This window comes from Haliotis rufescens, unplaced genomic scaffold, assembly GCF_023055435.1.
Source record: "Haliotis rufescens isolate VD_foot unplaced genomic scaffold, xgHalRufe1.0.p SCAF_9, whole genome shotgun sequence".
Lineage (NCBI taxonomy): Eukaryota > Metazoa > Mollusca > Gastropoda > Lepetellida > Haliotidae > Haliotis > Haliotis rufescens.
Window position 1 is genome coordinate 47488835 of NW_025964383.1, and position 13223 is coordinate 47502057.

The 13223-nt window shown below is 40.1% G+C and overlaps 1 protein-coding gene across 1 annotated transcript in view; it reads left to right on the forward strand.

Annotated features, from left to right (window-relative positions):
• The first annotated feature begins 1475 nt into the window (after positions 1-1475).
• The window catches only part of LOC124126312 (death-associated protein kinase 1-like), a 34679-nt gene continuing 22931 nt past the window's right edge, over positions 1476-13223 (forward strand). Inside the window, exons 1-5 of the mRNA XM_048390334.1 lie at positions 1476-1536; positions 1724-1802; positions 6813-7181; positions 9461-9516; positions 9933-10020. Coding sequence (XP_048246291.1) covers positions 1745-1802; positions 6813-7181; positions 9461-9516; positions 9933-10020 — 571 coding nt within the window. The 5' untranslated portion in view covers positions 1476-1536; positions 1724-1744. The remainder of the gene's footprint in view (positions 1537-1723; positions 1803-6812; positions 7182-9460; positions 9517-9932; positions 10021-13223) is intronic.

The following is a 13223-nucleotide window of genomic DNA, read 5'->3' on the forward strand; positions in this document are numbered from 1 at the left end:
ATAGCCAGTCAACAAATTAATATTTCAGTTTCTTAACTGACTTACGAAGAATCACCAAACTGCAGCCACGTCTACATGAAGTCGCAGCTACATGGAAAAGAAGTGATATTATGTTTACAGTGTCAGCTGTTGTTCAATCTTAATATCATCCAGTCGTATGGTATGTACTTAGGCAAAAAATGCCTATATTTCACTCTGTACAATAATCAAAAGAAAGAAAGCACTTAATTCCAGGTGCTACATGCACTATCCTTAATATATAATTAAGTCAAGGAAACACGAGATGACTTAGATGTCACTTGCAGAGTTCAAACATTAATGAAAGTCAAGCTACCCGAGTATAGCTGGGATATTGCAAAAAAACAAAACAACCAAAAACAAACCCCAGAGTGTTGGCTCATCTTCAAGTGCTAGCTCCTCCCCTATTTTGGATGGTTATATTGTGATGGTATTATTCCATCTTACATTTGATATAACAGGAGATAACATACTGGATGACTTTGATATATATAACAACACTTACTCTTTTGGTTTGGCAAATTTGTACGAGATGAGATGATGGGAAACTATTGTTTTGATTTTGTCCTGATAATATGATGCTCAAGTGTTATCTAATTGAAGAGACTGCGACGATTGTGGACGCAGTTGAGTTGTACTGGAGAATCTCACTTATATTTTAGTTTAATTATAATGACCTTTAAGTGCTGCGCATTTTCGTGTGCAGCATATGAATACTTGATGATACGATGTTTCTTTATATATCATCACTTGCTTAAAGTTGTAACATTAATAGAACGTGTAATTTACCTGTGTCCTGAAGTGATAGGCATTTAAGAAACTAGTGTGTTTGTCAATGGCTATACCATAGGCCATGCAAGAGTTGAATATATCTGACATGAATGAGGTACTTGAGCAGATACAAATAAATACAGTTTCAGCCATGTACAAGTTTGTTGGTTGGTTGGTTGTTTAACGCTGTACGCAGCAATTTTCCAGCTATATGACGGCCGTCTTTAAATAATTGAGTCTGGACCAGACAATCCAGTGACTGATGTCATGAGCATCGGTCCACTCTATTCGGATCGATGACATGCATCAACCAAGTCAGCGAGCCAGACCACCCGATCCCGTTAGTCGCCTTTTACGACAAACATAGTCGCCTGTTACGGCAAGCATAGGTTGCTGAAGACCTATTCTACCCCGGATCTTCACGGGTCCATGTACAAGTACAAAACCATGTTTTTATATAAGCCATTGATTAAATGTATTATAAACGTATGACAACGAAGTTGTAGGGTAAGCTCTTATTTTGTTCTTTCTTTCTTTTTCAATACAAGAGACATGCATGCTTAAACATGCAAGTCTGGTTGTTGTATACAAACTGCACACAATACCAGCTATTCTTTATTGTCTGAACAGAGGCTGTGTTGCCAACAACAAACAAGCCAGCACCCGGGCTTAGTTACAACACAACAGTTGCAGTTGTGTTGCAGACTCGCTTGGAAGTGGTTGTGATTTGACTTTGTCGACACACAGGTATGTTGAAATCAAGTCAGTTAGCATCAGCTTCAGTTGTATGCCGTCATAGTTTTCTTTCTTTTTTGTGACAATTTTAAAGTTGACATCGGTTGTGCTTGCTTTCATTCAGAATATGTGTTATTTTATAAGAAGATGTTACGTCACTCTTTTGTACAAACTTGTGACGTAAGGTATTTCATTACAGAGGGAGGCAAATGCGAAAAGGATGGCGGAGTTAAAAAGTCCTACATCTGAGCAGCCCAAATCGAAAGTCTCATTTGAGGGTACGTTTTCTGAAGTTGTTTATATTTGCTTTTTAGTTGTCCGAGTGTAAATTAATATGAACTGTTGCGTGAAGATAAGTGGATGTATGAGTCGGGCTGAACTCTTGTTTCAACAGATTTTCAACATTTCAATAATGTAAGAGGCAAACCAGAAAAAAATGATGCAGGTCCTCGGCGTTTACCACTATGAACCTATGCGGTCCTTATAAACAGGGAGTCACAAATTATCCACGAATCCTGGCACGTCTGAAGGAGGCCCCTTAACACACCAAACACTGCCGCTACATAACAATAAAGAGGGACCATTTTATCACATATTAGATTTTCGTAAAGATACGAACATGTGCAAATAAATGTACATGTATACTCACAATATTTCCGGTTTTATGATTGTATGACTGCTTCGTTTGAGATATCACGAATACTGTTAACTGTACATGGCAAGGTTGCCATTCATATTAGTTGAGTTCATTAGTCAGCCAGAAGAATAATTGCAGGTGTTATGTTTGATTCATTAATACAACATTTTCACTCTTGTCCCACAGTTACCATGGATAATGATGAATTCGAAATCAAATACAAAGACATCCCCACAAGGGCTCACATCTCAAGATGGAACTGTGAGGTTGTTCCTGCGACATTTGACCTCCGAATTCACAGAGAACTGTACACGATTAGGGGGTTACCAAAAACATTTGCTGACTGCCTCAATGTTACCCTTACAAGTATACGGAACAGGAAACAGTGTTTGATATTTGCATTCGGACATGACACTCTTGTCGATGCTGTTGAGATGGTCAATAAGTTCGTGGAAGTTAAGGAAACACTTTTAAAGTTCATTCGCGAGATTTATTCAAAAGTGAAAGACATGAGTTTGAGGTGCTGGGTAGGAGAGCAGTACAGATCCTCAGAGCAGGACGTCAAGAATATAGGTACTTTATCTTGTGAATATAACTGAAGAAACATTGTACATGTCACTAAGAGTTGGTACATCTCTCGCGTGTGAAAACAAAAGAAGAAAAACAAAAAAATACTTAGTGCACATAACCCCATAGATAATACGAACAAGATTAAGAGTGCATGGACTAAATAATATGGATAGGAACATTCCCTACTGTCGATAAGTTTTCATTATCTGCATTTGGCACATATCTGAGATTCAGACTAGATAACAAGTTCAACTCATCCGCTGGCTTTACAGCTCTTCCTGATCTAGTGACATAGTGCTTAATGTTTGAGACTTCTGTCTTTGCTGGACTTACTGGCTGACTTTATTATTATTATCACTGCTTTCTTGATACGGACTGTTAGCCTTGTTCTGACACTACTGTTACTAATACACTGAAACTGGCACATGAAATATGTAGTTGTGAAACTGAAGATTTGGTGTCTTTTGAGGTTTTGTGTTTCTGAGTTGTTGTCTATTTCTCTGGTACTTGGTGCCAGCTTCTTCAGTGATCTCGAAAGTTCTGCTGTCAACTAACAACTGATGGCTTCCATTCATTGTTACCTGTGTTGACTGGTTGCATTCTCACTTGTTCTCCTATTGTCAGTGGCTTTAGTTATCCGCCGACATCCTTTCTGAAAGATGCCATTGCTTTCCGCCTGTCAATAACATACTTTTGGCTGCTGGATACAGAGAACCTTCCTTTAGCAGTTGGTGACATGGTTTTAGTTTGCTTCTGTACACGACCAGTTTCAAAGCCTTCAGTTGGAGTATTTTGCTGGTTAAGCATACCAATGCAGGGGGCCTCTTTACATGCCTTGCGTTTCTTTATCACGATTTTTACCCGTTTTTACAGCTGCTTCTCTGCCATTCGATTTGCTAGTGCCAGGGCAGGACTTGTCGTGTGTGAATCCCCACTTTTGAGCAAAACGTCTGAATTGTGGGCGACCATCTGGTATGAAGGTGACTTGACATCTGTATCTGGCAAAGTGGGTCTTGAGTTTGTTTGTAACCTCGGATTCTGTGTTCTCACTAAGGTAGACAACTTCACACAATCTACAGTAATCATGTGGTTGTAACCTTGAGGTCAGAAGAGGCACAGCCTACTGTCTCCCATGGTCTTTTTGGGGTTTAACGGAGACGTACAGACTCTGGATTATGTTTGTTGCTGTCTGTCGAACAAACAACATAAGAGTTGATGTGTGGTCTGATGTCTGATGATGTCATATGAGTGTCCAAGAGATGCTCTCCCAAGACAGGAGTTGACACCTGGATGTCCTGGATGAACTTTTACCTTCATTTCCTGATGCATAGATGTAGAAAAAAACACTCTTTCTCCACGCAAGATGTTGCTATCTTGTACAGTGAGCTCATCGCGAAATGGATAATAATAGTATAACTGAAACACTGTAACACTGCCTAGTCACCTTTCATTATTGTGTCCATTAGCTGAATGAGTGTTGTGTCCTGTTGTTTCTTGTTGTGTTGCACACTGGATACTGTCCAACTGGTTGGATTTGATTGCACAGCATGTCACATTGTTCACTTCAGTGTATTCTGTTGTTGAACTCGGGTCAGTCTAGAAGTGTACTTCACCATTAAATTTATCTATCTCCAAATCCCACAATGGGTTGTACATTTCATCAAATCTAGACTGGCTTGATAATACAGCTGCAACTTCCATGTTGTCTCTCCTGACATGAATCAGTTTCATGGCCACTGCAGTTTCAATACCAAGTAATCGCATGAAGTATTTTATTAAGTTGATTGAGTGAACTGCTTCCTTCTTTAGATTGAGTACAGCTGCTTGATAGGTACCTAAAAGAGTGATCACTCGATTGCTGTCTTATTCCACATGAGCAATACGCGATCTTTAGTTTTCCGAGTAAAATCTGTCAGCTTCCTCTGAGGGATAATATTGGAGGTTGCTCCCTCCCGAGTCAACAAGAAATACTACTGCCATGTTCTCCACTATCATTCTGCATTTGTTAGGTTCGTTGGTTCAATGCTCATCACTATGGGTCATTTCCACTGTGCAGATCCTGTCGTCATTTTCAGTGTCAGCTCTTCTTCAACAGCATTCACTGTCACTGACTTTTGACATTTCACTGGATAGTAATTAACGTCCACCACATTTGATATGCATTTTCACCTATGTCGGGCAAACGCTTTTCTTCATTTCATGTGTTTCTCTACAAAACTTGCAATCAGCAACCTTTGGTTTATCAGTTGACTGACTGTTTTTTTTCATGTTTATCAAATTTCTGCTTGTATGCCCTACTTGCAACATTTACTACATCTGCGTCAGATCTGTATGCATAAAAAACTGCGTGTTTGCGTTCTCTGCATCTTTGAAAGTGTCAATACATCTCTCAATGTTAAGGTTTCTCTCACTCTGTAATAACTGTTGTGTTGACTGGTCACGAATACCTAGAACAATTCTGTCTCTGAGTTTAGATGGAAGATATATGGGACAATAGTGGCATGTCTCAATTTGTGATCTCAGATTGGCATGAAATGTCTCAAATGTGTCACCTTTATCTTGCACTGTGCTGTAAAACCTATATCTTTCAAAGGTTTTATTTTTTCTCAAATATTTCGTTCATAGTTCTTGTGTTTTCATCACTAAGTCTGTCTTGTAAACTCAAAACTGTTGTAGGAGTTTAGTGCTCCATCGCCAAGAGGGCTGAATAGAATGGCCACGTGATAGTAAGGACTATAGGAAGATATCTTCACAAGCAATTCATAATTTCTCCATTTCTGCTTGAATAACTTCCAGTTATCAACAGCACTGTCATCTAATAGAAGGGGGTGAGGTGGTTTTACACGCGATAATAATTTTAATAGCACTGGTTTAAATGTCACCCATTTTCACCATCGCCATGGTCCACTCTCGTTCATGAATAACACTGATACAAGACATGGCAATGACAGTATTGTATACAGGTAATGCACGTTACAGTGTGTGTAACTGTAGCTGTAACGGCCAGAACCAGCAATAAAACACGTGGTTAAGGTCAGTGTACGTTTATTTTCCAAACTTGTCTTGCACTAGACATGCATTCTCTCAAACCATCAATTATGTCATCCAATCGTAAGGCAACATCACTTTGTTTTCAAGGCAGTTACAACAACCTGCAACCTAAGTGATGTTGTTAAACCGGAAGTGCTTATGGTTTAGTTATTGAGGCAGCTAGAGTGATTGAACTTTCTGTTCCAAAGTTTTTGCACTGGGCATGTATTTGCCTAAATGTAGAACGGATGTTGTGAAACCGGACCTACTTGTAACTTTGTTATTCAGTCAGTGAAAGGCTTGAGACTTTCTGTTTCAATGTTGTAATGTATTAGGCGGGGTTGATGCAATTAAACTAGAGCTGAGCTACAATCTGTAAAATGGAAGCATAGGACTAAACGGTGCTGCATTACACAACCTCCTGGATCAAATATGAACACATAATTATTTGAGCATGTGTGTCATACTGAATTTGAAGTGTTGGGAATCTTGTATTTCCCGATCGAGAGAGATTGAAATACATGAATTCTTACACGAGCGTCATGAAATCAGTACGTGCATATGCCAATGTGATAAATTCCTTATTACCCAATATTTTTTATCCTTTTGATGAGTTCCTAATTTCGAAAAATGCACTGTTCACGACCGTCGTCGATTTCATTATTTTTAATATCCATGATATCAGAGTATAGATCGTAGTAACACACAACTAATTATTGTTGACAGGTATGATAGAAATCATTGTCAACTGTCTGTGAACAGAACCTATCTGCGTTGATTATTTTCAGTTTCATTTCCATTTATCACCAGCACTCAACACGAATATTACTAAAGCGAGATATAATTCCCTTTCACCGCCTCTGATGTCAAATGTTTTGAAAATTTACAGACAAAATAGAATCATCATAGTAATAAAATAGGAAGAGTCAATATATGAATGAAACTCCTCAGTTTGGGGTAGTAAGTTTCCATTAAAATGTATCCGTTTTGATACAATAAATGTTGTAAAGGTCACTTTTAGACAGATGGTTTTTTATATTTTTCTTTGAAGGTGAAACGAGAAACAAGAGCGAGTCGGTATTGTTTTTGGCACCTGGTAAAAGTGATGGATATAAATCAGAAACACACTGGTTTTGCAAACTTGGTCAAGATGAATTTGAAATGGACCTGACATCATCAAACGCAACATTTACCAGCTTAAAGCATATGCTTGAAGATACATATCGTTGTATATTGAAACGCGTGCGGCGAGGAAGCTTCATATTTGAATGCAAGCATGAGTCCCGGGAGAATGCTGTCAAGATGATGAAGGATCATGCGAAGGTCAAGGACACGATCTTACGATGTCTTCACGACATGGATCCTCGTGTCAATGCCATCAGGGTAGATGTCGAATATAGAGAAGATCACGTGGAAATTGGTAAGTCATCCGGTCTTACAAGATAATCATACAGCAAGTTGCATGCACGTGTGTTTGTGTATGCAGTTGTGCATGATTATGTATGAGTATGTGTATTGGTCGGTGTATATACGTTTGGAGTACGAGATGGTGAAACTGGAGGCGATTAACCGTGTGATGTTGTCTATGGAGAGGGAAGCGTCTAACTAGTCAATGCGGGTCTGTAACTTGCTTTGTAGAATTTGGACGGCTGCTTGCTTGAGTTATGTTGGTGTAGAGGTCAACTACATCTCAGCTGACCATGCGACCTATGAGCTTAGCTTCCTTATGTTTGGGGCAAAGGTACTGGAATTGCTGATGTAGGATATTCCTCCTTTTCCCGACGGTGCTGGTACTTTGGCAAGGTGCCGGTCTGTGTTGTAGACCACTGAGTCTCTGGAACACACAAGTAATCTGGATTTTGACAGTCGCTCTGGCATAAGGTGGCTGCGAGTTTATGGGGTTCAGTTTGTTAAATACAGTGTTATTTATTTCTTGGAGTTCTTCGATGGTTTACTGGTACATGTGTTGCCTTTCCAATTTAGCTGTTGTGACTTTTTTTGAGAATTTTGTAGGTATTGGTGTCTTCTACAGATTTGCTAACCAGCTGTATTAATTCGGGTGTATCCAAGGTGACATCAGCTTTACCCTTGTCAGTCTCTGGGATGGTGATGATCTTATGGTACTTTAATTCTGTGATGGCAGAACTTCACAATAAATGACACTGCATTCAACAACCTTAACCCAATAAACTAACCATTTTAAATATAAAAAAAATAAAGTTTTAAAGATATAGTGAAGTCCAGCATTTCTATTTTAAAAACGAGCTTGAATAATAAGAGGGAGACATTAGTGCTTACGACTATAAGTTACCTACGCATCAGTGACAATTGGAGTCAGTCTGACAGAATGTGGCTTGACGCCACTTGTACCCACAGACATTCTACTCAATGACCACAATCAACCTTCTCCCCTAAACGTTGACAACTGGTGTCGTAACAGATTTACAGTGATCGGGGAGGTTGGGCTGCTGTCATGCTACTGATGAATGGGTGGGGTCGGATGTTGTCATCTTGCTGGTGAACGTGTCGGGTCGGCTGCGGTCATGTTACTGATGAACGGGGAGGCTGGGCTGCTGTAATGCTGCTGATGAACAGGGAGGCTGGGCTGCTGTCATGTTGCTGATGATCGGGTCGGGTCATCTGCTCTCATGCTTCTGATGAACAGGTCGGGTCGGCTGCGGTCATCTTGCTGATGAACGGGTCGCCTCGGCTTCTGTCATGTGATTGATGAACGGGTCGGGTCGGCTGCGGTAATGTTGCTGATGAACGTGTCCGGACGTCTGCTGTCATGTTGCTGATGATCGGGTAGGCTTGGCTGCTCTCATAATGCTGATGATCGGGTCGAGTTGGCTGCTTTCATGTTGCTGATGAACGGGTCGCCTCGCCTGCTGCCATGCTGTTGATGAACTGGTCGAGTCGGATGCTGTCATTTTGCTGACAATCGGGGAGGGTGGAGTGCTGTCATGTTGCTGAGAATGGGTTTGGTTGGCTGCTGTCATGTTACTGATGAACGGGTGGGGTCGGATGCTGTCATGTTGCTGATGAACGGGTCGGGTTGCTGATGATCGGGGAGGCTCAGCTGTTGTCATGTTGCTGAGGAACGGGTCGGATGCTGTCATGTTGCTGATGATGGAGTAGGCTGTTGTTATGTTGCTGCTGAACGGGGAGGCTGAGCTGCTGTCATGTTGCTGATGAACGTGTCTAGACGTCTGCTGTCATGTTGGTGATGAGCGTCTTGGTTGCTGTCATGTTGCTGTTGGTCGGAAAAGCTGGATGTCTTAACGAGGATTTAAACCTCTACGTACATTAGATGAGGCCATTAATACATTTTGCCTGAATAGGATGGTTTTCTTGAAATTTCTATTGTAATTACTCTTCCTATTTCAGTCTATTTCCTGAAGTTCTGTTCCTATTGATTATTCTGATTCCGTCCTAGTATCGGCAAGGGTGGTTACTGGAATTTTACAGTCAGTTAAGATGTTCGGCTTTGAGCCCTAATAAAACCGATGATTATAATAGTGTTGTCGGCCATTCTGGCTTGGAGCCCTATTTAACGCATTCTTATAAGATATATGTAATACCCGACCTGTGTAAGACACATTCCTTGATATTTTCATAACTTGTCAAAAGGCGTAGAAATACAAAACTTATTGTTTCCCCGAGATGAACAGAACACTATTCACATTGGTTGTATTTTAGATCCTCCGCAGTTGCTTGAAACTGGTCACCAAGCCAAGGGATACGTGAATAAAGAGGTAAACACGTGATTATCAGGAATCATATGAATGGCATACTGCCAGCAAGTAAATTGTATACTAGTATGTGAGCCTTTAAGTCTCAAACACTAACACACACGCACACAGACTCACACACACACACACACACGCACACGCACACGCACACGCACACACACACACACACACACGCACACACACACACACGCACGCACGCACGCACACACACACACGCACGCACGCACACACACACCATTATAACAGAATATTAATTAGTCGGTTTCTGATGTTTTAGGTATTAAGGTATCTTATATTTAAGTTTGCAGTGTAAAATAAAACGTAATTGCATTCGAAAATACGAATATTTGATTTACATGTTGGAATTATTATACAGGACAGAAACGGGGTACTTATCGAAATACGTTTGAATTTCTTAGGAATTTGACCGAATTGTAGCAGCCCTGCAGCAAAAGCAATCGGAAACATTGGAAAAACTGAACGAGCTCAAACAAGCACAACTGGCAGGTATGTGTTGAACATCATGTGTTTGGAACATTAAAACTGTATTTGTAATTATAACGACCTGATAGACATAATTGTATGGATAACAACTTTTTAATACTGTGAAAAGCGACGTTTCGGTATAGATCCTTATACCGTTGACAAGCAAGACTGAATGGGGGTACTTACTTACTTACTTTGGAGATTTAACGTGCACTTTCCGACTGATGCGTATTTCGCACACGGACCCGGCCAGACCATTTAATGTGTTTCCGAAAGGGGCGAAAGTGGTCTGTGCAACCCAAGAGGGGGGTTTTAGGGGTTGCTTATATAGAATTTGGGAATTTTGAGATTTGGAATAGATGCCGATGGGATTGGGGAGGAGAACTAAGGGAGCTGGGTATGGTGGATGTTTGTTTGTTTATGTGATTTTGATTTGGTAGGTTATTGTGTTTTTAGATGCGTTTTATTAGTTCCGTTTTTATTAAGAATACGCCTAAGGCCTTGAAGTTTTCTAGTTTATTTTGTGGTTTTAGTATTGCTTTTAGAGTGAGAGCCTTGTTTAGATTCAGAGTGGTTTGTAATGCGGTTCGATGTGTGAGGTAGTGTGTGCAGTGGATGAGTGCTTGTTCTGGGGTTTCTAGTTGTTTGCAGTGTGGGCAGTTACCTGTAGTGTGTTTTTTTTATTTTTGTTAGGTGGTTATTTAGGTTGGTGTGTCCTGTTTGGAGTTTAGTGATTACTCTGTCGATTTTTTTTGATGGATGGAGAATTTTTGGTTTGGTTAGTGGTTTGCCGAGCACTTTTTTGATTTGGCTATTTGAGTTTAGATATAGTTTATGCCATTTTATTGTGATTTTTTGCTTGTTTACACTTTTAATATCTGATTTTGAGATGGGTAAGTTTAAGCTTAATTCTGGGATTTTGAGGGATACTTTAGCTGCTTTATCGGCGTTTTCATTACCGTATATTCCTACGTGGGCGGGTATTGTTTGCCTGCCTTAGTTAGGTCGTTGGAGCTTTTATGTATTTGATTTATTAATTTAGGTCGGTTTTTGGTATTTTTGTTTTGGAGGGCTTGCAGTCCACTTAGGGAGTCGGTAAGTATTAGGATTTTTTTTGTAGTTTTTGGATTCTTGATTATGGAGGGCTGTGGCCATGCCCATTAGTTCTGCCGTGAATATTGATTGGTTATTTCGGAGTCGGAAGGATTGTGTGGTTTTAGATGGTTGTGTGGTATGGACTCCGAAACCCGTGTGTTTGGAGGTCGGATCTGAGGATCCGTCCGTGTAAATGTGACACCAATTTGGCCAATTTTCGTGTATGTATGCTAGTGTGGAAGTTTTAACTATGTTTGGGTCGGTTTGTTTATTTATTTGGCTAGCTAGTGTTGTGTGTATTTTGGGTATTTTAAGTTTAGGGGTGAATATATTTGATTGTTTGCAGTTTTGTTTAAGATTTGTAATTTGGTGTTCATTTAGGTAGTTTGTTATTCTTTGGGATATTGGGGTAAGTAAGGGGTGTTTACGAGCTAGAGCTTGGTTTTTAGGGCTGATGTTTTGGTTTATTAAGTTTTGGATGAGAGGGTTTGATTGGGACGAGGCCCAGAAATTTAAGCTTAGCTGTTCCCTGCGTAGACTTAGTGGCATTTCTCCTGTTAAAGCCTGAAGTGAGGTGTAGGTGGTGCCATGTTGGGTGCGTGTAATTAGTTTGAGAGCCTGATATTGTATTGAGTCAAGTTTTTTAGATAGAGAGTTGTTTAGGGTGTTGTATATGGCACAGCCGTAGTCTAGTTTTGATCTAATTAGTGATATGTAGAGAGAGAGGAGAGTATCTTTGGAGGCTCCACAGTTAGAGCCAGTTAGGCATCTTAGGGTGTTTAGGTCTTTACTGCATTTAGTTGTTAGGTTTTGTATGTGAGCATCCCAGGTGAGATGTTCATCGAAAATAAGTCCTAAGAATTTGGTTTGTTTTTTAAATTTGATTGTTTGATTGTTTAGCTGGAGGATTGGGGAGGCGGGTTTCATGTTTTTATGTTTGAATACTATTCCTGGGTTTTTTTCTGAGTTAAGGGAGAAGCCCCATTTGTCAGCCCATTGTTGTATTTTATTAAGAGATTTTTGGAGTAAATTTTTGGCCATTTTCATACTTTTAGTGCGGATCCAGATGGCTCCATCATCCGCGAAATTTGATGTGTTTACTTTAGGGGATAGGCCCTCGAATGGACGTTTATCATTATATTGAAGAGGGTGGGGCTGAGGATACTGCCCTGTGGAGTGCCATTTTCTAGGGGACATTGGTCCGATAGAGTTTGGTCTATACCCACGGATATTTACGATTGTTTAGGAAGTCCTGGATGTAGTTTATTATCTGACCTTTGAGTCCTATTTTTTTAAGTTTTTGTATTAGCCCATCGTGCCATACCATGTCGAAAGCTTTAGAGAAGTCTAAGAAGATGCCTGTGGTATATTGTTTATTTAGTTGTCCTGTCTTAATATCTTGTTCTTGTCGGGCGAGGTTATCTAGGGTTGAGCGGCCAGGAGTGAAACCGCTTTGAACTGGGTTTATGATGTTATTTTGGGTTAAGTAATGTTGTAATCTATTTTTAGCCATTGATTCCATTACTTTACATAAGTTTGAAGTTAGGGATATTGGTCTATATGAGTTAGCTTGATTAGCTGGTTTAGGGATTGGTATGACTAGGGCCTGTTTCCAGGGAGTAGGAACCTGTCCGTTTAGGTAGATGAGATTGTATAGTTTGAGTAGTGCCTTGAGTAGATTTAGGGGGATTTTTTTTAATTATTTGGTAAGAAGTTAGGTCTAATCCTGGGGCTGTGCCCTTTTTCCTGTTTTGGATTACGTAGAGGAGCTCCTCCATTGTGTAGGGTTGATTTATTTCTAGATTGTTATTGTTTGGTTCTTTTGTGGGTTTGTTTTCTGTTTTAAGTTTATCTTGGAATTTTTGGCTGAAGTTGGTGTTACTGCTAACGGCCGAAAAGTGGTTGGCGAGATTATGTGCTTTTTTTGGCGGGGTTGGTTGAGTTGTTAATGTTAGGGGTTTTTTATGTCGTTTTAAGCCTCTAATGGCGCGGATTTTGCGCCGGACCGTTCTGGCATCTGTATGGTTATTTAAACCTTCGCAGAATTTTTTCCAGTCTCTACTTTTGGCTATTTGGACTAGTTTTTTACCCTGGTGGTTTAGTTCGTAGGCTATGTTTAAATATTTGTA